The sequence below is a fragment of the Hypanus sabinus genome, chromosome 19 (genome assembly GCF_030144855.1).
Source record: "Hypanus sabinus isolate sHypSab1 chromosome 19, sHypSab1.hap1, whole genome shotgun sequence".
NCBI classification, from domain to species: Eukaryota; Metazoa; Chordata; class Chondrichthyes; order Myliobatiformes; family Dasyatidae; genus Hypanus; species Hypanus sabinus.
Window position 1 is genome coordinate 1,232,555 of NC_082724.1, and position 15,672 is coordinate 1,248,226.

General features: G+C 42.8%; 1 protein-coding gene across 1 annotated transcript in view; it reads right to left on the reverse strand.

Moving 5' to 3' along the window:
- The window catches only part of qars1 (glutaminyl-tRNA synthetase 1), a 67,246-nt gene that overhangs the window by 29,446 nt on the left and 22,128 nt on the right, over nt 1-15,672 (reverse strand). Inside the window, exons 9-13 of the mRNA XM_059943859.1 lie at nt 15,548-15,633; nt 13,988-14,074; nt 12,347-12,446; nt 10,513-10,591; nt 5,236-5,344 (exon numbers count right to left, since the gene is read on the reverse strand). Coding sequence (XP_059799842.1) covers nt 5,236-5,344; nt 10,513-10,591; nt 12,347-12,446; nt 13,988-14,074; nt 15,548-15,633 — 461 coding nt within the window. The remainder of the gene's footprint in view (nt 1-5,235; nt 5,345-10,512; nt 10,592-12,346; nt 12,447-13,987; nt 14,075-15,547; nt 15,634-15,672) is intronic.

A 15,672-nucleotide genomic window follows, 5' to 3' on the forward strand; every position in this document is an offset into this window, starting at 1 on the left:
AATATGATAATGATTTGCATTTTGATTTCCACAATTTCTCCAGCAAACAGGGAGCTTACTGTCATAATGGGATTTCTGAGAGGGTGTAATACCTTATCAAGTTTTTCCATCCAAACTCCCTCCATTTCTGTGAACTGGTACATATCCATTGATATCTCCATATTGTTGTCCATTCTTCCTCAGATATAATTATCCCTCCTTCCTTCTCCCATTTTGTTTTAATGTATGAAGTCGAATGTGTTTTAAGATTTGACAACCCCTTATGCATGCTTGAAATGATTCTACTACTATTATCTGAATTATATGTTTTTCTAAAGAGCTCTATCAAGCATGTATTTGCATTGTTTACATTTTTAAGCGTCTTATTAACATATTGTCGCATCTGTAAATACCAATAAAAATCTTGTTTTTCTAATAAGTGTTTCTTTTTAAGCATTTCAAAACCGAACAGTGTTCCTTCTTTCATTATGTTGCAAAAAACTGTTATTCCTTTAGCTGTCTAGTCCTTAAATCTAGCATCCAATTTATTTGGTGTAAAATCCAAGTCATATGCACACCATTTAAGAATTGCAATATCTCCCTCTAGATTATAGTCTTTTATAGTAGTTTTCCATATTTTAAGAGTCAATTTCACCCATGGGTTATCAATAGTATTTATGTACCTTTGCAGGTTGTTATCAGCCAAAATTGCTTGTATGGGGATGGGAAATACCCGCTCCTCAATGTTTTTCCATTGAGCGTCATATGATGGGTTACACCAACATATCACAGCTCTCAACTGTGCTGCAAAATAATAATCTCTAAGAGAAGGTAGGCCCCATTTCCCCTTTTCCTTTGCTAATTGCAAAGTTTTAAGATGAACTCTAGGCCTTTTACCCTGCCAAATATACCTCAATAGCATCTTGTTCCATTCATTGAATTGATTTTGTTTAATCTCTATTGGTAGGGTCTGAAAGAGATATAACAGTCTGGGCAGTATATTCATTTTAATAGACTCAATCCTTGAACTGAGACTGAAAAAAGGAATCAGGTTCCATCTTGCCACATCTTCCTTAATTTTTTTTATATAAAGGCTGATAATTACATTCTGATAATTATGCCAAATCTTTTGGCATAATGATGCCCAAATATTTGAAAGACTGTGTGCCAAGCCCAGGGATATCGACTTTCAATTTCTCTTGGTGGACTATAGTAATATGAAAGTAATTGGGTTTTATCTATGTTGATCTCGTATCCTGATAACTGACCATGTTGTTCAAAGGATTGCATCAATTTAGGTAAAGAGTATGTTGGTTGCCCTGGATGGATCAAAATGTCATCCGCATAACAAGCCAATTTATGCTCTGTCCCTTTAATAGTCATTACCGATATCTTCATTTTGTCTGATGTATTGAGCTAATGGTTCTAGATATAACACGAAGAGTAGTGGTGACCATGCACAACCCTGTCTCGTGCCCCTTTCTAGGGTAAGACTATTTGATAAATATCCATTGATTTTAATCCTAGCAGTAGGATTGTCATATAGTGTCTGTAGAGTTTTAATAATTGTGTCTTGGAAACCAAATCTATGTAAAACTCTGTAAAGAAAATTCCAATTAACCAAATCAAATGCTTTTTCAGCATCCATGCTATCACTATTGCTTCGATTTTATTTTTTTTGTATATGATCCATAATATGAAGTGTCCTTCGTATATTGTCGAGTCTGGCATTGTCGTATAAAACCTATCTGATCATTACGTATCAGTATGGGTAGAAACTCCTCTAATCGTTTGGCCATGATGGAAGTAAATAACCTATAAATTACATTAAGAACGGATATTGGTCTAAATGGCTCACATTCTATTTTATCCTTGCCTTCTTTCGGTATAGCTGAGATTATCGCTTCCAGTTGGGCATTTGTGCCTTTTTTAGAGCCCAGTTCAGTGTGGGGAGTAAAACAGGAATTAACTCATATTTAAATTCTTTGTACCACTCTGCCGTATACCCATCTGACCCTGGTGACTTGCTTAATTTAAGCCTACTAATTGCAGCTTTTAATTCAACTTCAGTTATGTCAGTAGTCATCATTCTATTTTGTTCTTCGCTTAAAGTGGGTAACTCTAGAGAACTCAAGGTGGTGTCAATTTGGGTTATGCTTCCCCCTGGAACTTTGGAATATAGAGTTTTGTAAAACACTTCAAAAGCTTCTTGAATTTCACTTAGCTTATTTTTTATCATTTTCATTCTTGGGTCCCTAATTCTATGAATTGTATTTTCTGCTATTTTTTTTTTCAGTTTCCACGCCAGTATTTTCATAGATTTCGATCCACTTTCATAATGTCTCTGTTTCAGAAACATTAAGTTTTTCCTGATTTCTTGCGTAGTCAAACTATTTATTTCATTCCTAATTCTTTTAATTTCCCCTAATGTATCCTGTTCCAAATTCAATTTGTGTTTTATCTCTAGTTCCTTCAGCTTATTTTGTAATTCCTCTAATGTTTTATTCCTTTTTTTTCTTATATGAAGATATCACTATAATTTTCCCTCTTAAGACCGCCTTCAGAGTATCCCATAAAATGGGAGGTGAAACCTCTCCATTATCATTAAATTCTAAGTAGAGACCAATTTATTTTTTAATTTGTTCCTTAAAGTACAGATCATTGAGTAGACTTGAATTTAGTTTCCAAATAGTATTCTTTGGTTGTAGGTCAAAATCAACAGGTAAATATATAGGTATATGGTCATTTACATCTATTGTCCCAATTCCACAGGTTTATTTTGTCTTTGTCTTTTCCAAATGTTATGAAATAGTCTATTCTTGTATACACAGAATGTGGAGCAGAATAGTGAGTGTAATCCCTTCTGTCAGGGAAAAGGTCTCTCCATATATCAATTAAACCAACATCTTCAAGAAGTGTATTAACTTTCTTACGTAAAGATTTTGTTCCATAGGTTTTTCTATTGGAAGAGTCTAAGTTTGGCTGTAATTGTAAATTTAAGTCTCCCCCACATATCAGGAGACCTTCTGTTTCCGTTACCATAATATCAGTAATTTTCTGAAAGAAACCAATATCACTTTCCGGGGTGCGTATATATTCAATAGAGTAACTGAATTACCTTCTATATTCCCCCTTACCAGAATATATCTGCCCTCTTTATCTCCCATTTCGAATACTTTTTCAAAATTTAGCTTACTTGAGATAAGAATAGCAACTCCTCTCTTGTGTCCTTATTTATATGAGGAGAAAAACAGATTAGTGAAGCCCATTCTCTTTAGTATTTTATGCTCATTATCACTTAAATGAGTTTCCTGTAAATATAATACATGGGCTTGTTCTTTTTTCATTTTGGATAAAATTCTCTTGCATTTGATTGGATTTAATAGCCCATTTACATTAAAAGAAATGAATTTTACCTTGTCCTTAGCCATCGGTATTTATCTGTCAATGTATCTTTGAAATTAGAATAAAACTTAAATCGATCTACTCCCTGAACAAATAAGAACCAAGAAACGCAAATAATAACAAAAATGGCAACGAACGCATGATTCCAAGGCTGAGGTCTCTAGTAGATGACCTTGCGTTGAGCTGGAGGAAATGTCTAGCTGTGGGGGATAACCCCTCCTACTTGTGAGTTGAGGGCCCCCATTGCAGTATTCATAAAAGTCAGTGAACAAATCCATTACACAGAAAAGATTTCCGTGTACTCCTCCTATACATACATATACACACACACACACACATACATATATATACACACACACACATATATATTCTCATTTTGGTGGGGAAAAAGGAGTAAGTGAGCGAATAAAGAATAACAAGTAATATAAAATCCACATTATAAGAAGTATTTCTCGAGATAGGTATATCACCATGTACTTTTGCTTCTGTTTAGCTTCTCAACATTTTTAAAGTTAGTCAAACCTTATGGCTCTTCTGAAGGGGTTGAGGACTGTCTTTGGGAAACTCTCGGTCTCTTCCAGATATATTTCTCTCAGCCTCCTCCCATCTCCATTCTCACATTATTTCCCAAGTGGAGCAGGATAATTCCTCAGTCAGGCTTTCCCTCGTTTTGGTCATGCTGACGGGCAACCCTCTGGCCTTCATGTCTGTAGCTACCTCTTCTACTGTCTGGTACAACCACGTCCCGTTGTCATAAAACACTCGAAGTTTAGCAGGGTACGGAGTTTGAAATCTAATCTTATTTTGCTTTAGTACTCGCTTTACTTCAGAGTATTCTTTGCATTTCTGGAGGACCGCGGGGGGGGGGGGGGGGGTGTAATCTTGGTCGAAATATATTAATTTATCCTCTAAAAACACTCTCTTTTTACCCCAGGCCCTTTGTAGAATCTCCGCCTTGGTGCTGTACCGAAGGAATTTAATTATTATTGAGCGTGGCTTTCTATCCTGGGTAGCTTTTGGGACTAACTCGCGATGGGCTCTTTCGACTTCCAGCTTCATAGCTGGGGGAAGATCCAGCATGTCCCGCAGTAACTTTCCGACAAACTCTGTCATAGACGAGCCCTCCGCTCCTTCGGGAATGTTGTAGATTCTGATATTTTTCCGCCGTGATCTTCCCTCCAGGTCAAGCAGTTTACCTTCTTGATTTAATATTTTTATTGTCTTACTCAGTATCCATTCCACGTTTTGAATGCAATCTTCCACCTTCTCAATGCGAGTCTCTGCCACCGCTATTTTTTGATTAACACTGGCAAGCTCTGCCTTGATATCACAGAGCTGCTGCTTCATATCTTTCTGGACTTTCATTATTTCTTTCAGGATTTCGGAGATATTCGCTGCTTCGCCTGAACGAGACCCAGCAGCTGCCTCGCTAGCACGCAGTCAGGTTGGAGGGTCACTTGCTGCATTTCCCTCGGACGCAGGCTCCGCAGTGTCGCTCTTTTAATTTCCATTTCTTTTCCCCATTCTTGCCCCTCTTTTCAGTTCAAATATTTTTCGAAATATATTGTATTTGACAGGTTAACGGGGCTTAATACGTGTTTTTCCGGAGCAGCTAGTGACTTAAGCTGCCATTCTTGACGATGATGTCACCGGAAACCTCCCACTCCGGCTCTATCCAACCTGCTTCCTCCAGCCCAATCCACAGGCCCCCACCCTCCCACCTTCATCCACATGGTTAATAATAGTAAGGTGTGGACGGGTTTGCCCAAAGGATTTCAAATGAGGCTCCGGTTGGAGCTCTGGTGGGTTCTGCCAGCAGACATTGGGGACTATGCTGTTGCCACCACCTACCTCGAACAGGAGGAGGGATTCCTCAATTGGCCGATCCCTCCACGGAGAAGGGGGAGGATTGTGTCCTTTAATCTCATCCACTTTCTGGTGACAGGCATATGCCATGTTCCTGCATGATAGTGGAAACAGAGAGAAAACGTTAAATTCAAGGTATGGTGCAGAATTTTACCACATTCAAGAGCTGTAGATAGAGCTACTTCCTCAGTGCCAGACACCCCGGTTCAATTCGATCCTGACCTTCAGCACTATCTGTGGAGTTTACCCATTCTCAGTTTCTCCTGGGTGCTTCAGTTCCCTCTTAGACATGTACATGGAGGGTTAACTGCTCCCAGTATGTAGATGAGAAATCGAATGTTAATAAGAATAAAGAGTGGGATTAGTATGGACAGGTAGCTGGTGGTCAGCCTGTTTCCCTGCTGCCTTTCTCTATGACATACAGCTGCAAGAAAAAAAGGTTTGAACTCTTTGCAGTTACCTGGTTTTTTGCTTTAATTACTCAAAGTGTGGTTTGTTTTCCAAACCACAATAATAGACAAACACAATCCGCCTAAACTAACAACACACAAACAATTATACTTTTCACATCTTTATTTAACCCATTATTTAATCAATCACAGTCCAAGGGAAATAGTATGCGAACCATTGTATTTAATAACTAGTAGAACCTCCTTTAGCAGCAATAACCTCCACCAAACGCTTCCTGTAGATGCTGATCAGACTTGCACAATTACAAGGATTTTTAGACCATTCCTCCATACAAAGCTGCTTCATTAATATTTCTCGGATGCCTTGCATGAACAGATCTCTTCAGGTCGTGCCACAGTATCTCAATTGGGTTAAGGTCTGGACTCCAACTCGGCCATTGCAAAACACCAACTTTCTTATTTTAAAACCATTCTGTTGTTGATTTACTGGTGTTTTAGATCATTGTCTTGTTGCATCATCCAACTTCTATTAAGTTTCAGGTGACAGACCTCTATCTTGACATTCTCCTGTAAAATGTCTTGATACGATTTTGAATTCATTGCTTCCTCAACAACTGCAAGCTGTCCAGGCCCCGAGGCAGCAAAACAGCTCCAAGCCATGATGCTCCTTCCACCATACTTCAATTAGGGTGAGCTTTTGGTGTTGGTATACAATGCCCTTTTCCCTCCAAACATAGCATTGTGAATTTCTGCCAAAAGTTCAACTTCTGTCTTAACTGTCCACATAACATTCTCCTAGAAGCACTGTAGAATATCCAGGTGGTCTTTTGTAAACTTGAGAAGTGTAGCAACTTTTTTTTGGGAAAGCAATGGTTTCCTCCATGGCATCCTTCCACAAACACCATTCTTGTTCAGTGCTTTTTCTTATAGTGGACACATGAACAAGTGCTTTAGCAAATTCTAGAGACTTCTGCAGGAATTTTGCTGTTACCCTTGGGTTCTTTTTCATCTCCTTCAGCATTACACATAGTGCTCTTGATGTGATCTTTGCAGGATGTCCACTCTTAGGGAGACTTGAAATAGTATTGATTTTTTTCCATTTGCAGGCAATTTCTTACTGTGGACTGATGAACACTAGGGTCGTTAGAAATGTTTTTGTAGCCTTTCCAGTTTCATGCATCTCTACAAATCTTCTAAGGTCCTCTGAAAGTTGTTTTGATTGAGACATGTTGCACATAAACAGATCTTTCTTGAGAATAGTAAGCTTTGTCAGCAATCTGACTTTGTGGCTTCTTTAAAGGGCAGGGCACTTATACAACTCAGACCTCAAATCTAATCACATTGATTGCAACACCTGTCTCCAACTAGCTTTTGAGAAGGCATTATCCCAGAGGTTCACATACTTTTTTTGAACCCAGATTGTGATTGCTTAAATGGTCTACTCAGCTTGGACAAGAAGAAACAATTTTATGGGTTGAGTTAAGAAATGGCAAGGATAAAAGAACCCCAATGGCAGTTGTATAGAGGCCTCCAAACAGCAGCCAGGATGTGGATTACAAATTACAGCAGGAGATAGAAAAGGCATGTCAGAAGGGCAATGTCATGATAATCGTTAGGGATTTTAATGTGGAAGTGGATTGGGAAAACCAGGCCAGCTTGTTGTTGAGCCCACTAGGGGATCGGCTCTGCTGGATTGGATGTTGTGCAACGGTCCAGAGGTGATAAGAGAACTTAAGGCTAAGGAACCTTTAGGGATATGATCGAGTTCACTTTGTAATTTGAGAAGGAAAAACTAAATTCCAATGTGTCAGTATTTCAGTGGAATAAAGGAAATTACAATGGCATGAGAGGGGAGGCCAAGGTTGATTGGAAAGGGACACCAGCAGGAAGTTCAGCAGAACAGCAACGGCTAGAGTTTCTGTGAAAAATGAGGGAAGTGCAAGAAAGATATATTCCAAATAAGAAGAAATTTTCAAATGGAAGAAGGATACTACTGTGGCTGACAAGTGAAATCAGAGCCAAAGTAAAAGCAAAAGAGAGGGCATACAAGGAAGCCAAAGCTAGTAGAAAGATAGAGGATTGGGAAGCTTTTAAAAACTTGCAGAAGGTCATTTTAGGAAGGAAAAGATGAATTATGAAAGGAATCTGGTGACTAATATCAAAGAAGGTACTAAAAGCTTTTTTAAGTATATAAAGGGTAAAAAAAAAAGTTGAGGGTAGATATAGTACCAATAGAAAATGACACTGGAGATATTGTAAACAGAGACACAGATGGCAGAGGAACTGAATGTATATTTTGCATCAATCTTCACATAGAAAACATCTGCAGTATACTGGACATTCAAGAGTGTCAGGGAAGTGAAGTATTTGCAGTGAAAATTACGACTGGGAGGTGCTCAGGAAGTTTAATGGTCTGAGGGTGGATAAATCTCCTGCACCCTCGGGTTCTGAAGGAAGTAGCTGGAGATTGTGGAGGCATTAACAATGATCTTTTAAGAATCGATAGATTTTGGCATTGTACCGGATGACTGAAAAATTGTAAATGTTACTCTGCTATTTAAGAAGGGTAAGAGGCAGCAGAAAGGAAACTATAAACCTGTTAGCCTGACATCAGTGGTTGGGAAGTTGTTGGAATCGATTGTTAGGGATGAGATTATGGAATACCTAGAGGCAAATGACAAGATTTGCAAAGGCCAGCATGGCTTCCTGCAAGGGAAATCCTGCCTGACTGCCCTTCTTGAAATTTCCTCAATTTTTTTTGTGGAAATTACAAGCAGGGTAGACAAAGGAGATACAGTAGATGTGGTGTACTTGGATTTTCAGAATGCTTTTGACAAGGCCACACATGAGGCTGCTTAGCAAGATAAGAACCCATGGAATTACAGGGAGTTACTAGCATGGGTGCAGCATTGGCTGATCGGCAGAAAACAGAGTGGGAATAAAGGGATCCTATTCTGGCTGGCTCTCGGTTACCAGTGGAGTTCCACAGGGGTCAGTGTTGTGACCACTGCTTTTCACGATGCATGCCAATGATTTGGACTATGGGGTTAATGGATTTGCTGATGATACAAAAACAGATGGAGGAGCAGGTATTGTTGAGGAAACAGAGCCTGCAGAAAGACTTAGACAGTTCAGGGGAATGGGCAAAGAAGTGGTAAGTAAAATACAATGTTGGAAAGTGTATGGTCATGCACTTTGGTGGAAGAAATAAACGGGCAGACTATTATTTAGATTGGGAGAGAATTCAAAATGCAGAGATGGAAAGGGACTTGGGAATCCTCGTGCAGGATACCCTAAATGTTAACGTCTAGGTTGAGTCGGTGGTGAAGAAGGCAAATGCAATGTTGGCATTCATTTCTAGAGGTATAGAATACAAGAGCCAGGATGTAATGTTGAGGCTCTATAAGGCACTTGTGAGACTACACTTCGAGTATTGTGTGCAGTTTTGGGTTCCTTATTTTAGAAAGGATGTACTGACATTGGAGAGGGTTCAGAGAAGATCCACGAGAATGATTCCAGGAATGAAAGGGTTGCCATATGAGGAACATCTGGCAGCTCCTGGGCTGTACTCTCTAGCGTTCACGAGAATGAGGGAGGATCTCATAGAAACGTTCCAAATGTTAAAAGGCCTGAACAGATTAGATATGGCAAAGTAGGAGAGTCTAGGACAAGAGGGCACACTTTCAGGATTGAGGAACGTCCATTTAGAACAGAGATGCGGAGAAATTGCTTTAGTCAGAGGGTGGTAAATCTGTGGAATTTGTTGCCACCAGCAGCTGTGGAGGCCAAGTCATTGGGTACATTTAAGGCAGAGATAGATAGGGTCTTGATTAACCCGGGCATCAAAGGATATGGGGAGAAGGCAGAGGAGTGGGAATCACCGGAAGAATTGGATCAGCCCATGATTGAATGGTGGAGCAGAATCGACGGGCCGAATGGCTTACTTCTGCTCCTATATCTTATGGTCTTTGTTAGTTTAGGCAGATTGTGTTTGTCTATTATTTTGACTTAAATGAGGAGCAGACCACATTTTATGAGTGCAAAGGGCTCAAACTTTCTTGCAACTGTACAGTAAGACAGCGTCAGAATCAGGGTTTAATTCCCACCACTGTCTGTAAGGAGTCAATGCTCTCTCCATGGCTGGATACTCTGGTCTCCTACCACATTCCAAACATGTACAGGTTCGGGCAAACAAGTTGTAGACATAGTGCTGGCACCTGAAGCATTGCAACACTTGCTGGCTGCTCCCAGCATGTTCCTTGGACTGTGTTGTTAACACAAACAGATCTCACTATATGTTTCAATGCACGTGACACAAAGAATCTCTCTTGACAGTGAAACCTGCCATCCTCATTGTCCAGTCTACATTATCCCCTCACCTGTCTGGTCTTCCCTCACTTCATCTGGTCTACATGTGACTTCAGACTATAGCTGATTTTTACTCCCCTCCTATAGTAATCCTTAGTTCTGTTTGCAGGCATCAGATTGGTAGTGTATTTCAAGGGCATAAAAGGAGACTACAACTGCTGGCCTGGCCGATAATGCCCAGAATAAACTACAATGGACAAGATAGATATTTCTATGTGTGCTGAAGACCAAAAGTAGCAGAACTCACAGAATGGAAATACAGAATTCCAACAGATCCTGGTGAAACTTTGTTTAGTCCATGGGCAGAAGGCAGAACACTCTCTTGGGAAGTGAAACTTAATAAACACGATGGAGAGGGGAACAGGGGTATGGGTGGGGGGGGAGCAATGAAAGTGGCCCTTAGTCATTGGGCAATGGAGAAACATTGGCTCAAAGTAGAAGAGATGAATGGCCTGTTCCTGCGCTGTACATTCTGTGCACCCACCTTTTAATTAATTCCACTGCCCAGTCGTACAGTTGGTCAAAATAGTCAGATGCATGGGTGATCTCGTATGGCGTGTAACCTTGAGGAAGATGAGATGGTTAGAGGAGGTTCAGTACCATGTGTAAGTACCACAAACTAAGTATCACAACTGTACTCTTCACATTCAATCCCTCTTTCAATCCAAAAGGAAAACACCCAGACAGCAGATCTCACACTGCAGTGATTGTGATCACATCCCTACTTATTGTGTCAGGTAGTGACTTCTTGTCCCCTCTGGGGAAAGAGAGCAAGGCACTTAGGACTGTCTATTCAGAGATAGTACGGTTCAGACCAAACCCAGTATCTGAACTCCGAAGCATTGCCTGAAAATTTAACAAGGGATGGGATCAGTTTGCTTAAGGGAACATTGAGGAGACCCTTCCTCCACAGTCTGTCAGTCAGGACAGCAATGAACAGCAGGGTAAGAGAGCCCAACTTTTTTGTGTGTCATAGGGCAGGAGCTGATTTTTGATGGAGCTGGCAATGTCCACAGAGAGTGATGATTGTGAGGTCTCCTAGCCTTGCGACGGAAGGTGTGCTGGGCACAACCAACCCTGGTTCAATGTAAAAGTTTAGTACCACTGTGGAAGGTGGGTAACCGTTCCTCAGAGCATCAGCTCCTTTGAAACAAGTACACAATTCCCTGAAAGTGATTACATAGACAGGCAGAATGGTGAAAATGGCATCTGGAATACTTTACATGATCAGTCATTGAACTGAGCCCAAGAACATGGAACATTACAACACTGTACAGGCCCTTCAGCCCATGTTGTTCCTCCAGCTTTTTAACCTTCTCCAAGATCAATCTAACCCTTCCCTTATACATCCATGTGCCTATCCAAAAGGTTCTTAAATGTCCCTAACATATCTATCTCTACCACAACCCCTGCAGGGCATTCCATGCACCCACCACTCTGCATAAAAAAAACTAATCCCTGATATCCCCCCTATATCCCCCCCTCCAATCATTTTTAAATTATACCTCCACCTCTTGTATTACCCATTTCTGCCCTGAGAAAAAGACTCTGGAAACAAGAGATGGGATGTTATCTTGCAAGAGCTCAGTGATAGCACAGTGGGCTGCTGAGCATGATTTCAGTCACCATCAGAAAGCAACAGGTTCACGAGGATGTTACTGAGACCAATGGGCTTTAGTAATGACAAGAGACTGGAAAAGCGGTGATTGTTTTCCTTAAAGCACAGGAGATTGGTGGGGGGGGGGGGGGTTCTGTTGTGGAGGTGACCTTATAGAGGGCTATAACATAATGAAGGGCATAGATGGGTGGGTGGTCAGGCTTTTCCCCAGTTTAGGGTGTCAAACTAGAGGTCAGAGGTTTAAGATGCAAGGGTAAAGATTTAACAGCTGACCTTTTAAACTTTGTCCACACAGAGGGTGGTGGGTATATGGAACTAGTTGAAGAGGTAGCGATGGATACACTTACTTCATAGATGGAAAAGGTTTACAGGCATATGAGGCAAGTGGGACTAACTGAGTTAGGCATCTTGGTCAGCATAGATGAGCTGGGCCAAAAGGCCTGTTTTGGGGCTACATAACTCTGACTTTGGTGGGGTGGGGGAGGGGGAAGGAATGCAGAAACACTGCCAGGTCCAGGAGATCGAGCTCAGCAGGAATTTGGGAGCAGATGAATCCAGATCACTGGAACTGCTTGGAATTGCCAATCTGTTCCCACCAACGTATTGTCTGAGAAATGACTTACAATCAAATCTGTTTGAAATCATACACCAGAGAACAAACAGCACCCATCTGCCTGACACAGCTCATCTCCAAACATACCGAGCCATTCCACCATCTCCCTGATGCCTCGGAAATACTTTTCCTCTTCTTTCTCAGGGTTTGTGTCATCGTACCGAAGAAAGCAGATCCCATTGTTTGCCTGCAATCAACATTTACCCTAATCAGTAACAGCGGACAGCACCTCAACCTGGCATACAAGTATACAGATACTGTGGGAAAGAGGCAGCAAGATGCACAAGGTCAAAAGGTGACAGCAGTTCTTCACAATGCCGACAGGAGAGCTATAAATGCAGCAAGTCTGCGACAGATACAGTACTGGGATACCACACCGATGGGATCACGTCAGTCATTGTACAACATGGGGGTGGGGTGGGGGGGGGAAGTAAGGTACCAGTGGGGACCAGCCTGTCACTGTATAACACCGGGGCACGGTACCGGTGGGGACGGGTCTGTCACTGTATAACACCGGGGCATGGTACCAGTGGGGACGGGTCTGTCACTGTATAACACCGGGGCACGGTACCGGTGGGGACGGGTCTGTCACTGTATAACACCGGGGCACAGTACCGGTGGGGACGGGTCTGTCACTGTATGACACCGGGGCACAGTACCAGTGGGGACGGGTCTGTCACTGTATAACACCGGGGCACGGTACCAGTGGGAATGGGTCTGTCACTGTATAACACCGGGGCACGGTACCAGTGGGGACGGGATTGTCACTGTGTGACACCGGGGTACGGCACCGGTGGGGACGGGTCTGTCACTGTATAACACCGGGGCACGGTACCAGTGGGGACGGGTCTGTCACTGTATAACACCGGGGCACGGTACCAGTGGGGACGGGTCTGTCACTGTATAACACCGGGGCACGGTACCAGTGGGGACGGGTCTGTCACTGTATAACACCGGGGCACGGTACCGGTGGGGACGGGTCTGTCACTGTATAACACCGGGGCACGGTACCGGTGGGGACGGGTCTGTCACTGTATAACACCGGGGCACGGTACCAGCGGGGACGGGTCTGTCACTGTATGACACCAGGGCACGGTACCGGTGGGGACGGGTCTGTCACTGTATTACACCGGGGTACGGTACCGGCGGGGACGGGTCTGTCACTGTATAACACCGGGGTACGGTACCGGCGGGGACGGGTCTGTCACTGTGACACCGGGGTACGGTACTGGTGGGGTCGGGTCTGTCACTGTATTACACCAGGGTATGGTACCGGTGGGGACGGGTCTGTCACTGTATAACACCGGGGCACGGTACCAGTGGGGACGGGACTGTCACTGTATAACACCAGGGCATGGTACCGGTGGGGACGGGTCTGTCACTGTATACCACCGGGGTACGGTACCAGTGGCAGTGGGTCTGTCACTGTATAACACCGGGGTATGGTACTGGTGGGGACGGGTCTGTCACTGTGCAACACTGGGTTCAGTACCAGTCATTAATTTACATCTACCACTCGTTACAGATACCCAAACATTTAGGAAGGATTTTAATAAAACGAGTGACGATTTCTTTTTGACATTGCACATTCCGTGAATGGGGTGAGAGGATGGTATGTGGAGCCTCTCCACCACAGAGCTCTGTAGAAGGTGGCTTAATGGACATGCAGTGAGGAATGAGGATAGAGAGTCAGGCAGGACACACAGAGCTAAACACGGAAACACTCACCTTGGCATAACCAAAGTTGAAGTTGATGGCCTTAGCATGGCCAATATGGAGAATCCCATTAGGCTCTGGGGGAAACCGCGTCCGCACCTTGAAGAAAGCAACATAGGGATGAGTGTGAAGGTCTTAGAGTGCTTGAGATTCATTTAACTCCTTTCAAACAACCAACCCCAACATCTGAAACAGTGTTGGATTGGGGCCAGTGATGGACAGACATGAAGAGCACCTGGGAAAACATGGCCAGATCAAGCCTCTCATTGTACCAGAACATCAGATATAGGCATGACCAATTTCACAATCGCATGAACATTAGGGACCAATCAGAGACCAAGGGGTAATCAAAGGTTGAGTAGCACTGTACTCCCACTGTCCACAACACAGCTCACTCCAAGTGCCCACCACTTCACACACAACTCAGACCCCAGCTGAAATACTCAAACCCTACACTGGGACAGATGCCAACATTAGCAACAATCTTCAGGACAGAACATGCAGTTCTGGCCTCCTGGCCTTTCTCCAGCCCACTCTCGCACAGTGTACACCACCAGGGCGCTGGCATGACAATGGACTCCCACTAGCCAATAAGACTTAGGAGCAGAATTAAGCCATTTAGCCCATCAAGTCTGCTCCACTATTCCATGACAGCTGATTCATTACCTATCTGAACCCCATTCTCCTGCCTCCTCCCCTTAATCTTTGGTACCCCAACTGATCAAGAACCTATCAACATCAGCTTTAAATATAAACAATGACTTAACTTCCAGTCTTCTATAGCAATAAATTCCATAGATTTACCACCCTCTGGCTAAAGAAATTTATCTTCATCTATTTTAAAGAGACTTTGTATTCTGAGCATGAGACCCCGGTCTGAGACTCAGCCACCAAAGGAAATATTCCCTCCACATCCGCTATCAAGACCTTTCAGTATTCAATAGGTTTCAATGAAATCTCCCCCATCCTTTTTCTAAACTCCAGCTAGTACAGGCCCAGGACCATCAAATGCTCTTCACATGTTAACCCTTTCATTCCTGGAATAATTTTCATCAACTTCTCTGAACCCTCTCCAATGCCAGCACATCTGTTCTTAGCAGAATGACCCAAAAACTGCTGACGATACTCCAAGAGTGGCCTGTTCTCTCTTCCTTCCCAGGAAGACCCATCATTACAAGGAATTTCTGTGGCATCATTTCAGCACAGCAGGAGGTCACAAACCCAAACCATCTCAGCTCCCACTTCCCTGTTCAATCAAACTTTAAAAACAAGTTTTTGATGAGCAATGTTCGTAATGGGACACGAGCATAGCTTGCGTGGTGGAGGTGCTTGACAACAGATGCTGCTTTCCTGTGATAGCACTTCATGTAGATGCGCTCATGATAGTAGTGTTAGAAAACCATCAATGGGGAGTGAGTCCTGTCATGTGAAACCGATTTTTGCAATAAAGGGACACAACATCTCATCACACATTACATTAGGACAGCCAGGGCCAGAGAGATAAGTCTTAAACAACAGTCTCAAGGAAGTGTGGGGGAGGGGGTGTGGTTAGTGTGTCAGAAACCACCCTACCTGACCTCCGGTAACCTCTAGGTGTTTCTGTAAGAGCTTCATAGTGTTGGCTGTAACAACATAACCTTCCGTCTTATAATTTTCACCTTCAGTGAAGAAAGGAAATTAATTGTGACAATGCATAG